The sequence below is a fragment of the Pyxicephalus adspersus genome, chromosome 11, assembly GCF_032062135.1.
Source record: "Pyxicephalus adspersus chromosome 11, UCB_Pads_2.0, whole genome shotgun sequence".
Lineage (NCBI taxonomy): Eukaryota > Metazoa > Chordata > Amphibia > Anura > Pyxicephalidae > Pyxicephalus > Pyxicephalus adspersus.
Window position 1 is genome coordinate 49265869 of NC_092868.1, and position 21623 is coordinate 49287491.

General features: G+C 38.9%; 1 protein-coding gene across 4 annotated transcripts in view; it reads right to left on the reverse strand.

Moving 5' to 3' along the window:
* CHD5 (chromodomain helicase DNA binding protein 5) overlaps positions 1–21623 on the reverse strand; it is a 98551-nt gene that overhangs the window by 50039 nt on the left and 26889 nt on the right. For all 4 annotated transcript variants that reach the window (XM_072426935.1, XM_072426933.1, XM_072426932.1 and 1 more), the window contains exons 3-11: positions 11125–11307; positions 10749–10867; positions 9529–9767; positions 9193–9314; positions 8014–8134; positions 7022–7194; positions 4326–4550; positions 2972–3169; positions 2438–2649 (exon numbers count right to left, since the gene is read on the reverse strand). In XM_072426935.1, the coding sequence (XP_072283036.1) occupies positions 2438–2649; positions 2972–3169; positions 4326–4550; positions 7022–7194; positions 8014–8134; positions 9193–9314; positions 9529–9767; positions 10749–10867; positions 11125–11307 (1592 nt within the window). The remainder of the gene's footprint in view (positions 1–2437; positions 2650–2971; positions 3170–4325; positions 4551–7021; positions 7195–8013; positions 8135–9192; positions 9315–9528; positions 9768–10748; positions 10868–11124; positions 11308–21623) is intronic.

The window sequence follows — 21623 nt, forward strand, 5'->3', positions numbered from 1 at the left end:
AATGAATGCGCTGGGCCAATGCAACACACAACAACATGCTGCATTTCCTCAAACCAGCCTATGTACAGCCACAGTAGGAATGTACTCTTAGAGATCAGTATTCCTTCTGTTGGGTTGTCAGTAAAAAACGCAAAATTTAGCATTTTCCATCAGTTTTTGCTCCAGAGGTCCCCTGGACAAATAGAATGGGTTACCTTAAAGGGGTCCCGACAGCCATAAAAGAAAAGGTTTTGGCTTCAAATGCCTTTTATTTCTCATATAAATTTTACAAATGCTTTTTCATATTTTTGTTAGGAGTTGTGAAGTTGCCATCGGAGGGAGTTCTCAGTGGTTCAGTAAAATTACCCTGATCTCAAAATGACTCTATTGCTAATTTGCCAAGTATTTACCTCCTTCTTTCCAGGTTGCATCTTTATTTCATCGATAAATAAATGAATATCAATAAGAAGCTAACTTACAGACTTGCATTGTGCAAATAAGCTTCTACATGCATGACAAATAAAAGTGATTGCCTGATTTGTTATTAAGAGGATCAAAAGCAGTTCTTTTTTAAGACATTTTACAAAAGAAAGTCCAGCAGTGATTAACGCTAAGTTTTCTATGCCTTGATCTCATATCAATGTCTTTCCAGTATTTCCATGCAGCCAGCTAGAGATCTCTGCATCATAAAGATGCTTTATGTTCAGTGTATGCCACATTTCACCGCCAAGGTCAGCTCACGCTTTGTGGCTGTAAATAATGGATAAGAAAAATATTTTTTATTTATAAGTTAAGAAGCTAGACAAACTCCAAGTGGGCAGCAATATTGTTTTTGAAATAGAACTGCTAAAAATATATTACACTGCAAAAACGTGAATAAAACTCAGCGGTGGGGAAACGGACGTAGCTGGTTTAAGTAATACTTTAAGAAAGTGGTTGATCTCTGCTGGGATTTTAGATGGGGGTTCTCATTTTGTTTCTGCCAGAAGAATAAAGGGAAGCTCCTATAGAAAAAAAAAAGAAATCTATTTTCGAGCTAGTATATAAACCTTATTTTCTGGATGTATAACCCCATTGGCCAAGATTTAAAATAATTCTTTGGTGAGCCTTGGCTACACGCCTAGACGAGGTTTGAACTCTGCCCAGTCTTGTAGGAACTCTTGAAAAGGTAGAAGCTGGATTTTTTTATGTTGGAGACAATTCTTCATGATCATTTATTGTGAAAATCTAGTGTCAGGACAAGTGTCTCATGGTCCTGTTTTACTATTTGCTGTGTCAGATCACTAAACAATTAACTTCTAAAGAGACTCGTGGCCAAGCAGCCAATCTGTACAGCAGTTATGAACAATAATTGGACTGGTTCAGCTAGGAACTGTTGTGGTTATCACTTCTCAACCACATGCAATCAGCCCCCTACGACTACTTTGGCATTTGTCCATTATGGTTCACAGGCACAACAGTTTGCTTAAACCAGGTGAATTGCCAGACAATGCAATAAGTACCTGAAAATACAGCAGCAATATGTGAATAGCTTGGAAATGCCCCAAACACAGTTCTGCCTTTCAACAATTGAACATAGAGATGGTGGTTCATAGACTACTATCTGCCCACAGCCTGAAAGCATCTGTGTAAACTTACCATAAGCCAAAACCAACCCAATGCCAGTGGGCGCTACAATGTCAAAAAAGCTTTAACATCCAACACTTCTAGGGGTGTCTACATTCGCTGCCTTTTGGGGATCCATCTGCTACATTATTACAGTTCTGAAACCACAACTTGAAGCAGGGCATTAGGGCATCTGGCACAGCTGAAAAAGTGTGTTGCTGAAGATTATTTGGCCTTTTTAAAATAAAACCTGCAATGGCAGAAGCCACAGTTCTATTAAGAAAGATAGACCAGGTTTTGAATCTCAGCCAGGACAATGGAGATTATATGTTCTCCTGATGTTGGGTTTCCTCCTGGCTGTCCAGTTTTCTTCAACATCACAAAAATAAAACACAAAAATGTACTAGTATGTTAAAAAAAAACTCCCCTCTAAATTGGCCAACGACTATGTCGGGGACTATGGAAGGCACATAATCTTGGTTAGTAGGGTCATGAACATCTCTAAAGGGGCATTTAGTGACATGATATGGGTAATACGTTGGCCAGTATGGACATATCTCCAACAAAAATATGTATTTAGTAATTAGCTTTAAAGCATGAAGCGTTTCATGAACATTTTGTCACAAGGACAGAACACAATGGGAAATGTGAGCATGGGGACATAGCAATGAGCAGAGACAGTGACCCTTACACTTTCTTCTCACTATTCAAAACAAAAACACCTTAAACCCTAAACATACAAAACACCTACACATTTTACCTTTTTGTTAAGATAGTACATCATCACCAAAGGCATACTAAAGCAACAGATGGAGATTCACCACTAGATGACCAATCTACCATTGTCTCCTACCTGTGATTCATTATCCGATGTATCATCATCCACTCTGGCTTAATTCCATACCGATAATAAATCTCTTCCATCTTTGCATACTGTGGGTCTTTATTTTTTCTTTTTTCACTCTTGCCATCCTCGTCTCCTGACCCATAGTCAAATGGTGGGGGGTCATCCATATCGTTCTTTCTTTGGTAGTTTCGGAACATGACTGTGTGGTAGAGCTCCAGCTGAAACCCCAAACACACCCAGAAAATACCAAATATTAACACTTGAAAAATAGGCCACACAGCTCCAAAGAAATAATCGGAATACAGTGGCATGGTCATGTCTTTGATAGCTAGTTATTGAGGTATTAAAGTAAAATGCCTTATGTGTATTTAGCTAAAAAATTCTCTCTCTAATAAGTTATCTTAGTTACTTTGGGATAATATTCCACTCGTTGTGTTCCCAGTGAAAGGGAAATGTATAGTGTTGTCTTATCAATGTACATGAATACAATTTTCATACAGGTCCACTTTGAAGCCATATAGGGAAAAAAAAAAAACTCACCTGTAATTCTTTCACCCAAGAACAGTGCCAGTAGGAAAGTCCTGCCCACTTGACGAAGAACTCTCTCTCTGGAATCCCTTCCATAGGCTTAGGTGGAGGCATGAGTGGGTCAATCGTCAGAGGGGGAGGTGGACACGATGGCGGTTCTCTCCACCTCCAGTGTAGAATCCGTTGAACTTTACCCTTTAATGGCGGACACTACAGAAAAAAGAAACAAAAGAATTTAAACTTATTTTGAATTAAGCAAGTCAAGTGTATTTTTGTAAATATTGTCTTACTAACTAAAGGAGAATAGAGAGATAAGCTGATATGCAGATATTAATAGGGTAAAAAAGGAACTGGTAGGGTGGAGGCCACAGCAATATGTATATAACATCAACTTGTGTGCTACCGAACCAATCACTTGGCTGCTTTAACCAGTTAAGGACTATGGAGAGTATGAAGTCACCCCAAATAAACTTTATTAAATTGAGGATGCTGAGGCTATTTTGCTGGTATAAGCAATGAGATTTACTATTGCTATAAAATATATCATATATACTCGAGTATTCACTGAGGTTTCAATCCCTTTCAAAATGTCAAGAATGACTGACTTTGTTACACACTTACACATGACTTTGTTACACTTTTTACATGAGGACACATGAGCGTACAACAAATATGTCCAAAAGATCATTTAGGAGTGATCATAAGCAACTCGAAAGTACAAAATACCTTAACCTGTAAAAAGTCAGAAAAAAGAAACAGACCAAGTCCTTGTGATTTTATTATTTCCTTGCTTTTAAAGGTTTAAAAATTACCACACCATGGATCAGCTTATTCATGTTAATTTTTGTGTTACTGTTGATGTGATGGCCACATTTTGTACCCTGGGTGTATACTTGAGTCAAAGCATTTTCCTACATGTTCAGGTAAAAAAAGGTAGATTGGTTTATATTCAAATATATATAGTAATGCTGGACCAAAAAAAAATCTTAATTGAACATGAAAGAGTTTGTTCCACATACTGAAGCTACTATTCTGTGGTCAAGCAAAATTATTGTTGGTTCAGCATTATACAAATGCCACTTCAACTTGTAAGCCCCTGAAAAGCAGTGGATTTTTTACAACTTTTCAAATGATTTGGAACTACTTTTCTGCATTACAAAACAGCTTACCCAACATTAACATGTAGAAACCATCTAAATTAATCCATACAATTAATTTTCAAACAGAGCTTGAGAAAAGACAGAAAATAGCCGACCTGCCCCCCCCCCCAAAAAAAAAAATGATAATCAGGGGGCAGTATGCAGAGGGCTATGGAACAACTAGAGAAGTGGTCAGATATTTCCATTCCATGATGCCGATTCCTTACCGTGCAACGCGGGCATAACCATTCACCATTTGGTATTTCAGGAAGAGGTGGGTTAAGACAGTGCAAATGGTAGGAGGAGGGGCAAGTGTCACAGCACAAAAGCTCCCCTCCATCTTTACAGACACGACAAAACTCCATATGGTCATCCTCCTCATCCTCTTCTTCAACGCCATCATCTTCATCTTCCTCTTCATCCTTTGGCTCCCATTGGATGCCTTCCTTTTCCTACAAATATAAAAACACATTTTCCAAGCTGCCATAAAATCCCAAGTGTCTGCAAAAAAAAAATTGAACAGGCCACCAATGACTTATTTTCATAATAAAACTTTTTTCAGCAATGAAAAGGCATATAGTCATGACATCATTTCTTCAGATGTCCCCAAATCTAACTCGTTTCACCCGGTTACGGACTTCGTTGAAGACAGCAGGGAACATGGGGGGCGAGCATTCGTACAATGATAATTTTGGAGCAAGCCAATATTCTACCAATGCAATGTGTGCTACACACTGATTTACAAGATATTCGCATACTTTGTATAAAAATCCAAAAAAGTACATAGCTCTTCCATCACCTCCATGAAACACAAAAATGACCCCTGTTCTTATCAATTCCAATAAAATATTTGGGTTCGTATTAAATGTTTATTTGATTGGAATCCAGTCTATACCAAGTGAATTGTCAAGTTTTAGTGAACTGTTCGGAGGCCCCACTCTTACCTTTAGCACAGTGCAAATGTCACAATATGCCCAAAGGTACCAAACTACACCAGGACCACTTCAAATGTCCCCATGGCTTATGGTAGGATGAAGATGCCAGAGTATCCTCATTAGGATAAGGGGGTTAGATTTGGCCTTAAGTGAAATATATGGAAATACGGGAGCTGCCGATGTTACTCAACGGGATACTGAATTTCAATAAATTGTCTTCCACAGACCCAATCTGCATATTTATTCTATGTCAGAGACCGATTAACAACAAAGGCATGAAGGTGAATGACTACTTTAGTGCTTGCAACCAATAGGCAAGGCCACCTCTCATTTTTCAATCACAAAAGATGTTCTCCAAGAGCCTGTAATGATAGGCCCTAGGCTTACATCGATGGCATCATATTGAGATGTTTTAGAGATCATTTAGAATGCATTGCAGGGTACATCTCTTTCTAACCTGTATTTGACCTGCTTCAAGCAGCTCATTGACGCAGGGTTTGAATCTGAGAAACGGCCAAATAGCTAAATGCACAGTTAAAATTAATTCAGTTTATAGGAGCCGTTCTACCTAACAATGCCAGATTCATACAACCCAGGCAGACAGTAGGGTCAAGTTGGTGACCTGACTTTTTTCTACTTCAATTATGAAACTGAGCGTGAACATCGACTGGCTTCCGAGTTGTGATTGGAATGTTACGGCGTATAAGTAGCCTGATGAGTTCTGCACTCTTTTCTCTCCACTTCAACATGTTCCGGGTGCCATCCCTCCAGTCTTAGCCGGACTGTACTAAAGTCCGTATTAGATAAAGTTTAGATATTTTAATGAATAAATATGGATAAATAACTTCATTTCTTGGCGATTTGTTAAATCTGGAGCTTAAAACTTTATCAAACCGATTTCTACTCTGCAGCTGATCAGACCTTGTCCATGTGTCATCCAAATGATGAGAATGAACACCTCGTTAGTTGCTATGGACTCTCAGGGTATATGTTCCCTCGGCTTTATTAAAAACATTTTAATGGGCTTCGCGATCGCCCATGCAGATACCCTGCGAGACGTGATTAAACCGTATTCCAGGAATAAAAAACATAGTCTCGTTACATAATGGATTCACAGCCTATTTTCTCAACATCATCATATATCAATATTCAGCTCATTTCAGCTCCCAGCAAGACACGGCTTGTGAGTATAAATCAGCCGTTTGATTTTTTTTTTTTCTCTCCTAAATTAATTTTTAGGGCAGAATGTTTGTTTTATTCATCAAAACTGACTTTTAACTATAAATACAAACAGAAAAAAGATTTTTATTTAACATCGATGGAAATAACACAAAACTAGTATTGGAATAAACAAGCATTGAAGAACATGGAAACTCTAACTAAATGTCATTTAGTTTGCTTAAAGCACTGTGTACAGCTTTGTTCACACGCTAGGAAAGTACAGCGTCCAGTCGTTCATCCGCTACTTCCTGCGAGACATTTTCAGGGAACTAGAGAAGGGTTATATTTTTGACAAGTTTTTCAGTACTGTTTGTCCCAGGGAAAGCAGTAATTGTACTTTCCAGGGACAGGAATCTCCCAAAATGGGTTTTAAACAAAATAAATGAATGACACATTTTACCTCTTCAACACAGTTTTCAAATCCAAAAAAAAACTAGAATTATGCTTTAAACTGCATTCTGTGTCCTTAGGGAGTCATCTTGCATGCTATGCCCGAGAAGAACAGAATTTCTAGATGTCTTTACAAGTCAACATTAAGCTCCACCGACTATCAATCAACTGTCAAAAACCACAGCACCCCTCACATGCTTATAAATGGTTTGGCAGGGGTTAGGGTTGACTTGGTTTTTCAGGAGACACCTATGACATAATTCCTACAAATGTAATCTTGTACTGTATCAGGCAGCATTGAAACCAGACATTTGCTACAGATAGTACAGAGAATTCCACTTCACCATCAAAGAACTTTGATCCAGAAAATGTCTTACACAGTGCGGGCAGCTCCACTTGCCCTCAGGAGCTTTCTCCAGCTCTGGATCCAGGCAGACAAGGTGATAGGCACGAGGACAAGTGTCACAAAGTATGATCTCCCCTCCCTGCTGGCAAACTTCGCAGTAATCCTGATGGTCCGTCTCATAGCCGTCTCCTTCTCCAACTTCAGCTACTCAAAGAAAACAGTGCAGGTGTTACTTTAAACCTGAATTGGCCCCTGTGTTGCAAAACACAGATATATCCATTGTCCAGAATGTTTGGCATATCTGGGAATTTGTTTTGGGTTAGGTCCAAAACACATTACTTGTGATAGCTGATAAATGTGAATATATCAATCAACAGACTATCACAGTGAACTCAAGCCACACAAGGGACTGAAAATGCAAGTTAGGTAAATGTCATAGAAGTAAATGAAGAATAATGTTTTGTTGATTGGTGACAATCTGTATTTGGAATATTTTTGGTGGCACGGATTGGGATAAAGCTACAGTTTATTCTGCATACTTTTTTCCTTCTCCGGTTTAAATCTGATCCAGGATTGAAAACATTTGCCAAATATTAGCAAACAATTTTAAGTATACCATTTCAGGTTTGCTTGATCACCTAGGTCTTCCAGAGCGATCCTATCTTCTCCAGTCTTGGAGAGCTTTAATAAATCAGTAATTGATTTTGCCTATCTGTACGCTTTAACTATTTACATTTTACTTAACCCCAGCATGCATTGACTCGTTTCATGCCACCACCAACATCCTAAATACAGATAGTAGCCAAGAACACCTTAAAAACTAAATACACAGAATCCATAAAAACTAAACACACACAATCCAATCACAGCTGTGCCCTTTGAATGGGTAAGATGGGAGCACTGGACATGACAATCCTGAATATATCTAAAATTGTCCATCGGTTTCAATAATGATTCCCTTTTAATAAAGCACTCTACATAATAAAAATTAAGGTATCAAGAGTTATTCAAAAAAAAGCTTACCTCGCTTTTTTTTCCTCCCACGTTTCCCTCTTTTACCTAGCCCAGACATATCCGATCGGATGGAGGAACTGTTAATACTGGAGCTGTCAAAGTCTGATTCTTCCCGGTCATCTTCATCACTCTGAAAACACACAAAATAGTATTCATGCAAATATATATTTATCTCAAGGGGCCCTACATTTATAATGGGTGACAATCCAAAGGTAGAATCTGTTGTGTCTTTTAAGTATTTTGGTACAAGGAAAAAAAGACCCCCAATTAAAGAAAGAAGAACTCATATGCTGGCCATTTTAGCAATAATTCTATGCGGCAATGCCCATAAAAGTGCCCAACACCACAGCTAAATCAAGTGATGACTATGGTGGCACTGCATGGGCAATGTTCTCATCCTCTGTTAGAATGTCCGTTATGGCAAAGGCTGGGTGGTGGATGTCACAGTTTTGGACCCTGGGTGGCAAGAATGGCCTTCAAATGACAATGCCCACGGAAATTAATTTCATCTTACTTCTGTGAGGAGGACAAGTGGAAGACTAAATGTTGCCCATGGCAATCAGAGCATTATATATACCGTATATGCTCAGTTGTCAGAGCATGGACTCCATAAGGCCTTTAATGATGTCCTACGTTATCCAGACAAATACATCATGTAGGTCACGCTGCCTTAGTCCACTTGTCTTCTTATGTACCCCACTGCCATCTAACACACAGGTCAATGTCACACAGGCATCAGTTTATGTGATCTAAAACATAATTTTAACAGACCAGACCACCTTCTTTCTATTGTTCCATGGTGCAGTTCTGATGCCAACGTGCCTAGTGTAGGCATTTACAGAGGTAGCTAGGACCAGCAATGGACACTCTGACTGGTCAATTGCTATACAGCAAGTTCAAATACAAATAAGCAATGGGCACCAATTTTCTTATGTCCTTCCTTGGACCACTTTGGTAGACATGGACTATTGCATACATAAGCTGTTCCGCCATCACAATTAAGCCCTTGTCAAAGTCGCACTTATCCTTACACCTGCCATTTTCCTACTTCCAATACATCACCCTCAAGAATTGATCGTTCACTTGCTGTCCAATATACCCCACCCTTTGACATGAGTCATTGAAATGATATTCACTGCATCTGTCACCAGTTTTAAGAACAGCTCTTTTTTTGCATGTTTCACTTACTGAAGATCCCTTTTTTCGCTTGCTCGCCATCCCTCCAAATTTAAACTTCAGGTTGGCAATCTTCTTGCCTTTGCCCTTCTTTTTTGCATCTTTGGATTTATATTTTTTTCTGACACCTGGACCTGTAAAAAAAATAAACATAAAACACAAATATAATAGTAACAACAAACAAATCTAGTAGATACATAAATAAAGTATGATATAATAAAAAACAAGCAAAATAAAACCACTGCCAATCTGAAATGGGTATGCCAAGGAATCAAGAAATATATCCAAACAAAAACATTTTTTGAGAAGACAAAAATTAAAATTAACTCTGGAATCTCCACAACCCACCTTTCCCTTCCTTAGTTTTTGCTTTCCTTATAGGTGGAGGTTGAGGAGGCGGCTGAGGGGCCACAAGGATTGGAGGAGCAACTGCCACAGTTTCAACTGCAGCCGCCACTGCCGCCGCAGCTGCTGCTGCCGAGCTGCCTTTCAATGGGTTGTTGGCACTGAACTCTCGCCATTTGGCACCAAGCACAGTCATCATCTTGGACATGGGGATCTTGGGATTCTTCTTGGCTATTAAAGGCCTAAAGGTACATTAAAATATTGTGATGTATTACACTTGATATAAGATGGACATAACATAAATTTCATAAAAAAACTAAAAACATTCTTTAAAAGAATAACAAATAAAGATTGTAGTTTAAGTTTGGACCTTTCGTTGACTCAATACTTATTTTCTTTTTACATATTGTAACAATATATTCCAAATATTCTAACTGCTAAAGATCTGGCAAGAACGACTGCAGAACGTTTTTTAACGGTTTTCTATAAACTATGAACAACAGTCAAATGAATGCAAATCTTCTTTTGGTCATTGGCTGATATGTTGGTAGACCTTTTTCTAGAAGTAAAACTGGGAAGCTAAAAACTCAGTTGACCTTATTGCTATAGCAAGGTAATACAGACAGTCCATTATATCGGATTTCGTGAAACAAGGTCTCTGCTCATTCAAATATTGTTAGAATGTCCCAGACACCTTAGTAGCTGAATGTCTATAATGGCTGGAACATAAGTTTCATTTGGTTGCCTGTGGAGTCATGGGAAGACTGTTCACTTTTGGCTTGGGAGGCAAATGTCACCAAGGTAGGGCCATGTTCCTGTATGCACCAAACTATCTGAGGGCACTGACTCCCCTATATTAAATTCTGTGCCATCATCACAAATAATTCCTATCATTCAGCTTCCTTTAACAAATGAGCACAGCACATTTTAATTAAATTTTGAAATTCATCAGCATTGATTTCCTTTAAGACTCTTGGCATTATCTCATAACTCAAAGGTGTTCACAGGCCTGAACAGAGAGTAGATAGATATACAACACCCATTTACAATGGTCTGAATGAATGGAGTAGTTTCTTCTTCAGGACCACCAGCCCAACAAAGAATATTATTCTTGATTTGGGGTTAAATGTCTGCTTGCCCTCCAGCCCATTCCATTACAGTGTTGAATGGAAGTCATATAAAGCCAAGAAAAAATGTTTCCACAACCTTTATCCAGGTCTCACCTCAGAAACTGACTAAACGCCTTGTAGTTTGTCAGTGTGTGATAATCCTCTTCAGAAAAGGAATAGTCTACATTGTCCAGGCCCCACTCCTCCATCAGCTGGGCTGAGGTCTTTGGCTCCTTAATAAAACAAAAAAAAAAAAACAAAGCTACAAATTATAGTAGAAATTATTTTCTAAAGAGGAGCTTTCCATGGCTGTAGGGTTGTATCATACCGGTTGTTTTGTTGCTGGTGGTGATATGTTACCAGAGGTGGAATCACTCCCTCACTACATGTAACACTTATGAATTACTAGTGAACACCTCCCTAGTTTGGGCAAGAAACAAAAAAATTCCATAAAAGAAATTTGCCAAAGTCATGTCATTTGTTTTGTTACCTTTACACATCCTTCCTCATTATCGTCATCTTCACCATCTTTCTTTTTCCGCTTTGCTTTTTTCTCTTTCTTTTCCTTAAGCTTTTTTTTCTTCTTTTTGTTGGGAGCGTAGTCACTTCCTTCACTATCTGATTTTTCCAGCAACAACTCATCATCGTTGTCCGACATGTCTTCATCACTTCCCTACAAAAACAAACCTAAATGAGAGATGCAGCATTGTCGCTATTGTATACCAGAGAAAATAAAATGTAGCAAGGGAGGAGATTACCAAGCATGGGTGGGATTTCCCTGCAGAAATAGACTTTTTAGACTAGAGTTTTAGGGGTGGGGTTTACCAGACTTAAAGGAAATTCTAAACTGTGAATATAAATACATAATAATAGTCACCACTTTTTAAATATATAACATAGAATAAGAATATAATATAGCAAACTGCAGCAACCTATGGCAGGTGGGTATACCCAGGCCAATGAAGATTTTTAATTGGTTGTTATAGTTGGTCTATTTCATCCATCACCAACAACACAATTAAAAACGGACACCAATCCATCTGTTCTTTTCATCAGTTTTCCTTTTAAAGTTTTGTTTCATCATCTATACATAACAATGTATTTATATACCGGATGTAGTTCCATACCCCTAATGAAAGAGGGAGCATGTAAACTCTTGAAACGAGTTGGCTTGTTACATTGAATGATTTAAAAATAAATTATTTACCTTTTGAGACTTCTTATTCAGTGATGTGGCAATGAATGATGAGACTTCCAAGCCTCGTATGAGACTCGATTCACAGATCTTGTTTTCTGAAAGGTGCCATAGCAATCTAGATTACAGACTCCACACTGTATGAACTATCAAGCAGGGTCGTAGTCATAAAAAAAAGAAGAGGGGCACGGTACTTTCCATGGCGAGCGCGCATGTGCACCATTGTTATGTAAATGTGCCTGCCCAACTACATCCCTGCCTATGTGTCACTCAAAGGGGAAGAAACATCCCCCATATTGACGTCATGATACCAGAACCCGTCATAATACCAGGTCTGAGCCTGCGATAAGAGAGTGGACAGGTTGTGTTCAGAGAGACATCCCGCCCACCGCCCTAAGCCTGCAATTCCATACGGGAGACATGGCCCATAGCTCTGGTCAGTGCACCCCCGCCGCGGGGGGTGGGGGCAGACGGGCCAGAGTTACGGACTGTGCAAAAGTGGGCACACGTGCCCATTCCCAATAAAAGTGAGGGCATAGCGTTCCCACCTGTGCCCGCCCCACTAAACCCGATGTTAAAGGTTTGTTCTAGACAAAATGGGCATTGAACTAACACAAATTGGGGGCCCCAACTGCACAGCATTCCAGCTACTATTCTATTGACTGGGGACATGGCTGGAGAAGGTGGGGACCCTGGGCATTTGCCTAATATGCCCCCAAATCCTGGATACCACCATATATCTGTTGGCTCCTGAAATTGGGAAACTCAGCTCATAGAACTCCAGCTAAAATGAGAAAAAGTCTTTTCGGGTTGATTGACCTTTTTTCATTGTTCCATCACTTTCTAAATAAAATAAGTAGTTCACTGTTTGCTCTGACTTGTCATTGGACTTTCTTTTTAATCCTTAAATCAGGAGCGTTGGGGTGATGTGTCCATTTAATAACAGTACGCCTTTCTACTTTATTCTCTGCAGAAAAGCTTTAAAAGTCCACCGGCAAATAGTATTTATTCGATATAGAGAGGCACAAGTGTCTGCACAAGGTCACGAGCAAGAATTACAGGTATGAAACAAGTTATCTAATCAAAAAAACAGTCTGCTGGAGAGAAAATTCATCCACTTCTTCACAGCCAAGCATACAATGAAAGTGTCAGCGCACGATGGAATATAGTGATTTCATTTTTACAGGCGCGGCTACAGTCTGCGGCAGAGCGGACCAAATCATCATAAAAGGTTTATGGCGCCTGCTCTCCGACCTCGCAAAGCTGTAACTTGTCCTAAGTGTTTAGGAATAGTCGGTCTAAGGCTGACCGCACCGTGTTTGACTTTGCTTACTTCTTGCTAGATTTCATCAAGGTTTTTAATGGAGTATTAAGTATTTTATGTGTGCAAAATATTGATTTGCGTCATTTTAATAACTCCTATTTTTTTTCAAGGTGCCATATAGGTAAAATAAAAAAAGTAACAATATCAAAATCAATTTTCTAGAATGACAATACTTCCTTTTGCTTTGACCCCCTACAAAAATAAAAGTTAGACCATGCCATTTTTGCATGGATACTACCGGAGAATCAAACATTTTGATAATATAAAGCTAAAAAGATAAAATATAATATAAAAAATATAAGGTGCATAGGGAAAATAATAAGCAAATTTTATACATAGAGGTGAAAAGGTTTTAGCACATGGGTTGTAACAATGTTCATTGCCCTACTATCATGTCACACTCTTTGATTTAATGACAATTACATTCAGCAATGCTCATGTTCTTGCATGATTAGAAAGCTCAAGCTCTAACTCAGCAAGTGGTGTATCAGACCTCTGCATAAAGACCACTGCTTCCACATAGAGAACAAAGGTACCTCTCTGCAGCTGTAAGCAGGGAATGGGTCTTTTCTTCTCACTATGTGGCTATTTTCTAAAGAAAGACTTTGCTCACCTTTTCTGGATGCACTTTGAACTCTAAATTTAGTTGGGCTTTTACATATTGGAGCGTTTAATCATCTGTGTCAAAAAGCAGTTTTGATGGATAGTTATGTTCAGAAAGCTCCCAATCTGTAGGGTAACAAAGGCGGATTCTAACTAAATGAATCTAGGTATTATTGTGTTTACTCAAGATTCACAGAATTTTTGTCATTATTATTAGGATTTAGTTAAGGAGCCAACATAGGGGCAGCAGATGACCAACCTGCATAAAAAACAAGTACAAACACAAATGTATGAAAGTATTCACAAGCCAATTTGCTGCCAATTTTGTGATTGACCAACCAATCCAGTAAAGTAGCTCTTTTGCTCTACACTTTCTGTTCTGTAGGTACAACAGGAAAAGATAATTGTTAGAATACCAGACCTAGGGTTGGATTTCTTTAGTAATGGTTGCCATACACAGCGGGTGAACATTAAAGACAGGCTATGGTATTGGGGATTGCAGTGAAATAATTACATTTTTAGATGGGGATCATTGCACATTTAATAAGGTCCTCTGGTTTTAATGGCCTCTGTACATGCATTGAGGATGTTCCGTAGGGTGTTGTTGTTGGATTGAACACCAAGGTTGAGTGACACCAAATGGTTGTCTGAAAAATTTATATGAAATTTTCTACCCCGTTCGATTCCTGTGGCCAACAATGAACTATTGGATACAGCCACTTGGTCTGTACACACACCAAAAGTCAACTGATCATGGTAAATTGTCAAATCATTTTGTGAGACACCATTGGATAACTGTCCATTATGTTTGGGTTCCATTAATGAAGACCATTGCACCATGGTTTCTCAACTGTCTTTTCATAGCTAGCCCCGATCCCCAACAATACACGATGGCCACATTTGCAATGGCAACAGCAGACAGGTTGTTAGATAATTATTCTGAGCCTAGTATTATGCAGTAAAAAAAAAAACCCACACAAGAATAATTGTAAGAGACACACAACCACCCAACAAACCTTCATGATGACAACATATAAAACTGAAAAAAAGCTCAGAGCCAATTATAAACAATAGGAAAGTTGAATCCCACTACAATCATACTGCATTGTTCTAAATAATTCCCTAATTGTGACCTTGTAATTCTACTCTACATTTGATTTCATAAACAATATACATAATAATTACACCATTGAAAAAGAATTTGTAAACTGAACGAAGAAAATGTACTGCATGTGCACAAAAGGTAGACATGAATAAACAAACAATAATAAATCTGCAATGGAAGTTGTTGTAAAATGAGGAAATGTAATCATTTTGTCAGTTTGGTAGGATTGGTTCTATATGAGCGCACTAAGATTTTGCTGTGATTGAAGGCTTCTCATGTGTTAGATTCTTAACTACATACTTTTTATTAATAAATACAAATTCTACCGTCATAATATTGTGACTAGAATGCCATGCTCTTCTACTTCTAGCGCGCATGAATGCATAAAACATCGCAATATAAGGCAGCTGTAAAACAGGCGCTAAGAAATGATCTGATTCTTTTAAAGGAGCCGTATCTAGAAGAAAAGTTGTCTGTGCTACTCATGGCAGCCAATTAGAATCGTTCTTTCACCCGATTTAGATTAGGACACCTGGAAAGTGGTTTGTTGCTCGAGGATTCACCAGAGACACCTATCAAGAAAGGTAAGTATGTGGTGGTTTACCCCATCAACCTCCAGGTCACTGTGGAACACCATGTTAATGTAGAGGAGGGAACCACTGAATCTAGTGGACCAGAAGACTGACACTCCAGGAAGTGCCATTTCTCAGAATCCTGGCTTGAGAAGAAGCCATGGGCCATTGGGCAAAATCCTTGAAAAAGAGAAGACACCTATGTGTAATGATGAAAAATCTACTCAAGAGATATGCCCGAGATCTTGCCTGTAGGTCCATGTCCATGCCATACAAGGTAAGTATATTCCTATTCTCCATTTATAATGCAAAGTTGGTCTACTTTAAAAAGTACCTTATGTAATTAGAACAGTACACTAAAGAGAAAGACCACCACCACCACCACTAAAGATCTTATTACACAGTCCTTCAATATATTTTGCCATTTTCAGGCATCTTTGGGTGTTTGATGGGTGTGAAATCACTTTCCAAATGCTAAAGGATTTTTTTTCTTTACATTCAGAAAACATTCTGGCGTGAACTGGCCCGATGGAATGAATGGGAAATTCAAACATGAGTGTTTAAACGTGGAATTTAAACTCTGGGCAAACAATCAAGCCTAAAGTAGTAACTGACCAAGCTTTCAATCAAAGAAAGATAAGATAGGCTATGTAGCTCACAAAGCCAGCTGAGCAAATTGTAGAACTTTTTTGGCAATTCACATTTTATTTATGATATAATGTATCAGTACAGCTTGAACGTTCCTCTTGTTGCCTTCACTCAACCTCTAAGAACTTATTTATTATGCACTGCGGTAATGCATGTTCTACCTTATATAGAATATAGAATATATACCTATATATGAGTATAGAATTAAATAGCACCTCCAAGGAACTAATGCAATACTGGACACTGTACCCACATTGCTGTCCATATGTTGCTCCATATAAAAGGTCCATGATTGCCTATTCAAAAAAAAACTTTGCCTTAAAAATCTTAGAAAAAACTTAATTGCCAAAGGGACAGGTGATGTCCCCTCTGTAATAAAACATACTTACCTGCCTGATTGCTGTCTTTTGTCGAAAAACACTGAGCTGGGTATACCCATCGTATCTCACTTTTCCTTATGGCTGCCATGTGCAAATGGGAGTTACATCAACTCAGCCAATTAAGATGGACTATGAAGAGGACACAAAAAAGAAGTTGGCGCCTACAATGGAACAGGGACAGGTTTTGGCTGTAGGAAATGGACACTATATCAACAACCTGCTCCATACTTTTAAAAACCCATGCATCTTCTCTGATGGGGATTACTGCTGTATCTTACAGTCCTCCGATTCAAAGAACTATTTGGACCTACGGTATGTATGCAGTCTCTCCCAGCCTTACTGGTATATATTCCATCTGAGACCCACCACTGAGATCTGTTTCTATAGTATGCATCTTAAGTTGTGTAACTACAGCTTGAATTGCCTCACTCACCTTTTTATTAGACTTCTCTTCCTCCAATGTGAATGGACCATACAGTTTTCTCAACAACAAACCCCTGAAGAAGCCATTGTTTGGGGTAACGCATCGGGACGTATGTGACCTAAATAGGTCCCATATTTTGTACTCATGTTCACTGTATGGAGCTAAAAAATTAATGGCTAGGATGAGTATCCCAACCTTGCGACTGTTAACAAGAGTGGGGATAACTTGGAATTATTTCAGTTATTACTTAACTTTATTTCAGTTATTACTTTTCAGTTAATACTTTACTATCAGTTATTAAATATTACTGGAATTATGTGTGGATTGATAATTTACAAATACATCATTTCTCTTTTGCATTGAATTTCTTTCTACTATTTGCCAACATTTGATCAATTGGTAATATTATTTGAATTCTCCATGCAGCTGAGCTTTTTTTGTTGTTTTTGCAGCAAGCACCTCTCTCTTTATATCCCCTTTCCCCAATCTGCAACTGGATTTTGTACTTTTGTACTCCTTACAGCAAGTAGTAATTTCTCTTTCTGCCCTGCCAGGTGGCTGTTTATTCCAATCACGCTCCGATTATTTGGACATAACATTTAGTCAATGTTTTATCAATCCTCAAGACAGAAAAAATAAAACTATATACAATATATGCACCATCCAGAGGTCCCTGCAATTTGAAAATTGGGCTTTTTCACAAGCTTTTTCTAATAAGCAGTAATAATTTAGCCGTCGAATAATTGGTTGCTGTGGAAACGGATTCGGTACAGGTTCAAATCATTTCACTCTTTTCAGCAGCCCTCCTCCCCCTCCTCCCCACTCCATTATACATCTGAATAAGAAGGGCTTTCAGTTCTGCCAATCTAAGATTAAACATGAAAAGGGAAAGTCATTAAGAAAATGGAATAGGAGGAGATACCGGACAAAACGACAACGCTACCGCTTTTAGAATCATTTAAGGCAGCCACTCGTTTTTTTTTTTATGGAAGACAACGATCACTTTTTTCATTAGGACATCATAATGTATACTATTTTGTGTAATAAAAAAAAGGAAAAAACACAATACCAAGGTAATAGTAAATTTCATTTTATAGTGGTAAGAAAATAATGTTCTCTAATGGACAATGTGCAGCTACAAAGCCGGAGTACGGGTAATGACTCTTCAATATTAATGACTTCACAGAAGTGCAAAATAGTCTGCGGTCTATCAGACAAATGATTTTAAAAGGTTAGATTCCGGTCAAAGTTAAAGCTGAACTCTGGGCACAGAAACTTTTATTTAAAATATGTTGCAGTGAAGGCTAAAAATCTACTTAGTGTGTACCAAATGCCTTTGTAAAGCTAGATATTACTTTGTAAAGGTAGTGATGACATGATCGTGCTGTGTGGCTGCAGGAGGGACTCACTGGGTTCACTAATTATAAGCTGCCTGCAAAAAACTATAGGGGGGCTGGTACAAGGCCAGGTACCTTGCACAAGGGGAGGGTACAAGGCCAGGCACCTTGCACAAGGGGAGGGGGCGGATTCAGGGCCAGGGACCTTGCAAAAGAGGTGGGGGCGGATCCAAGGCCAGGCACCTTGCACAAGAAGTGGGAGGGGGATTCAAGGCCAGACACCTTGCACAAGATGAGGCGGAAGATCCTAGGCTAGGCACCTTGCACAAGAAGTGGGGGGGATCCAAGGCCAGGCACCTTGCACAAGAAGTGGGGGGGATCCAAGGCAAGGCGCAACTTGCACAAGAGGTGGGGGGGCAGATCTAAAGCCAGGCACCCTGCACAAGGGGGGGTTACAAGGCCAAGCACCTTGCACAAGAGGTGGGGGCAGATCCAAGGCCAGGCACCTTGCACAAGAGGTGGGGGCAGATCCAAGGCCAGGCACCTTGCACAAGAGGTGGGGGCAGATCCAAAGCAAGGCAGTTTGCACAAGGACTTCTTCCAGATTCTGGACCTTTGGCTACCTTGATTGGTCAGGCTGCAGTGACCCAACTCCTGCACATGCACACATGAGTTCCAGTCCCAGCACCCTCTGGGGATGCCAGGGTATCAGACATATTCAGCATCCTACCTGTGTATGTGCAGTGTGCTTGGGGGAGGGGGGGTTGCGAACAGGCAGGTAAGTATATTTTACTGCACAAGGGAACTTGCCTTCTGCAATAACAATCCTACCTGCTTGCAGTTCTGCTTAAAGTCTATGATCCAGGAAAACGTTTTATTTAAAAATGCAGGAGATACAATCACAGACCCAGACACCCTTTAAAGGCCTGAGCTGCCCCTTATATACCCAAAGACTGATACCAGTGCCAATATTCTTCAAAAACCTTTCAGTTACCCAAATGTGCTGAGACTGTGAATGATAATACATTTAGGTTGCACGGCACAGATTTTATGTCATAATATTACTCCAGAGGAAATGGTGAAGGATGCTGCTGAACACTTTTCTCAGGGGAATCTGCACCATCACCATAAGGATACAAATGTGATATTGGAAAGGTGGAAATCACGGAAATCAATCAAACTGTGTCTTGGCTGAGATGTGAGCATATCCCCCTAGCAAGACAAGAGTGCTAACCACTTGGCCACCATTCTGCCCTCGGGTTAGAGCAATGTTTATCAACCTTTTCATCATAAAGAAACCTTGAAATAACTTTCAGATCTTCAGGGAACTCCTATAATTACTATACCCACAGCTCATGGTATATTAGCATGGTGGTCAGTGGGAAGAATGCCTATTACATTGTTGGCCATTGGGAAGAATGTCACCCTTACAGATAGCCAAAAAGATCATTGGTGTCACTTAAACTGACCCGAGAGGTCCAAAAAGGAACCCTCAGCAACCCATGAAGGAACCCTTGCTCAGAAACACTGGGCTAGAGTATCAACTTCATCTGGATAGTGTTGTATTATTATACTGCTAATAAATAATGATTTCATGTTACTTATAGTTCCTACAATATTTTATTGCTACAATGTACAGAGCTGTATTTACAGTACTCATTATTTTACCCAGCAAGAACAGCAGGCTCATTTACCACAATTAACTTTTCATACTGGCTCCCTTTCATTCTGATAAATGTACCATTAAAAGTGATTCGCCGCATATTCATTTCATAATTGCAAATACGAAAAAAAGTATCCTCAATATATTGAGCTTTGAACACTTTGTAGTGAACTAACAACACAATGCCAGCTGCACAGAAATTCCAAAAAGCCCTGGGTTTTGGGCCTGATTTATTAAAGCTCCCCAAGACTAATATGGGAGAACCTAGGTGAACCAAAATTCAAATATTTATTTGACAAATTTATTAAAAACCCTTTGCTAATAGTTGGCAAATGTTTCAATCCTAGATTGTAGGATTACCCAGGTTAGTCTATCTTCTTCCTGTCCCGAGTTGACAACGCTGCTCCTCCATGGATTTATAGTACATTGAGTGATCAATCTAGGAAAAGATTTGTGGTGACCAGGAGGATGGTCAAGCTAAATTACACATCTAGAGCAAATACAAACATCATGAAACTTCCAGGTCCATGTGTTTCAACGGCAGCAAATTATTCCCACCAGGGAATGTTTGAGGGAATGTCTGATTGCCTTTTTTACAAATAGATCTCTTGTAGTCTCTATAGCACATTGGGTGGTTACAAATAAAGACATTCTGAATGGAATTGCAATGGCAATGGCATGGCCAATCAAGATGGAAGATACAATATTCAAGTCAAGTCAATTGAAGCCATAACAATCAACAAATTAATGAGTAAATATAAAAGATATTTAATTAGGGAATCATTACATCACTGAGATTTAATATGGGTATAAAAAACAATGACTGATAAAATATAATAATAGTAAGGATGATTGTTAGAATAAAATATTCCTAAGGCTATTTCTCCTCCACCTTTCTTTGTTCTGTATGTGTACACGGAGGCCCTACACCAGGGTTCAGCAGGATTTATTTCTAAAGCAAATATTCTTTGTATTTTCACATTTCCCCCTTCCACATGCAGCATGCTTCTCAAATGTTCTGGAATCAGTTTTCCTCGAATTAAAAAAGTCAACTTCTTCCTCTCCTACGGGAAGCCGTGTTCCAGAGCAGAGTAAGGATGTTTCTGCTCGCTCACTCATGTTTGTTCAGGGTTTGTGTTTACTGTACAACTTAACTGCCCATATGTTTCAGATTAATCTTTTTTTTTTTTTTAAGCAAGCTGGATTTTCAAAAATGCTAAAATCAGCAAAATTTGTCCAAACATTACTCACGGTGCACACAATGTAATCCAATTACTTGGTTAAAAAATGGTTTGCAGGGAAATTAATATTGGTTTTTGGTGGTCCAAATTTTGAAATTGTCATAAATATATTAAAATTCTGTCCTACACGAAGATGGCCCAGAACATTTTGAGATACAATATATATATATATATATATATATATATATATATATATATATATATATACACACACACATTCATATACATACATACACACACACACACATGAAATGGCAAAACAATATATGTACCAAAATGAACTAACTAGGTTCAGAAAAAAAATCCCTTACACTGGGTAAACCCTGCACTGCAAGGGTTAAAATGCTAGTTTATGTCCAGAGTCGGGGTGTGCCTCCGCATGAGGGCCCTGGCCCTCAGCCAACAGGGGCCCCAAGTCAGATCAGCAAGGGGGGCAAATCAATCCTTCTTAGGGGTAGTGTTAATAAGCTTTTCCTTTTTTTTTTTTTCTTTATTTA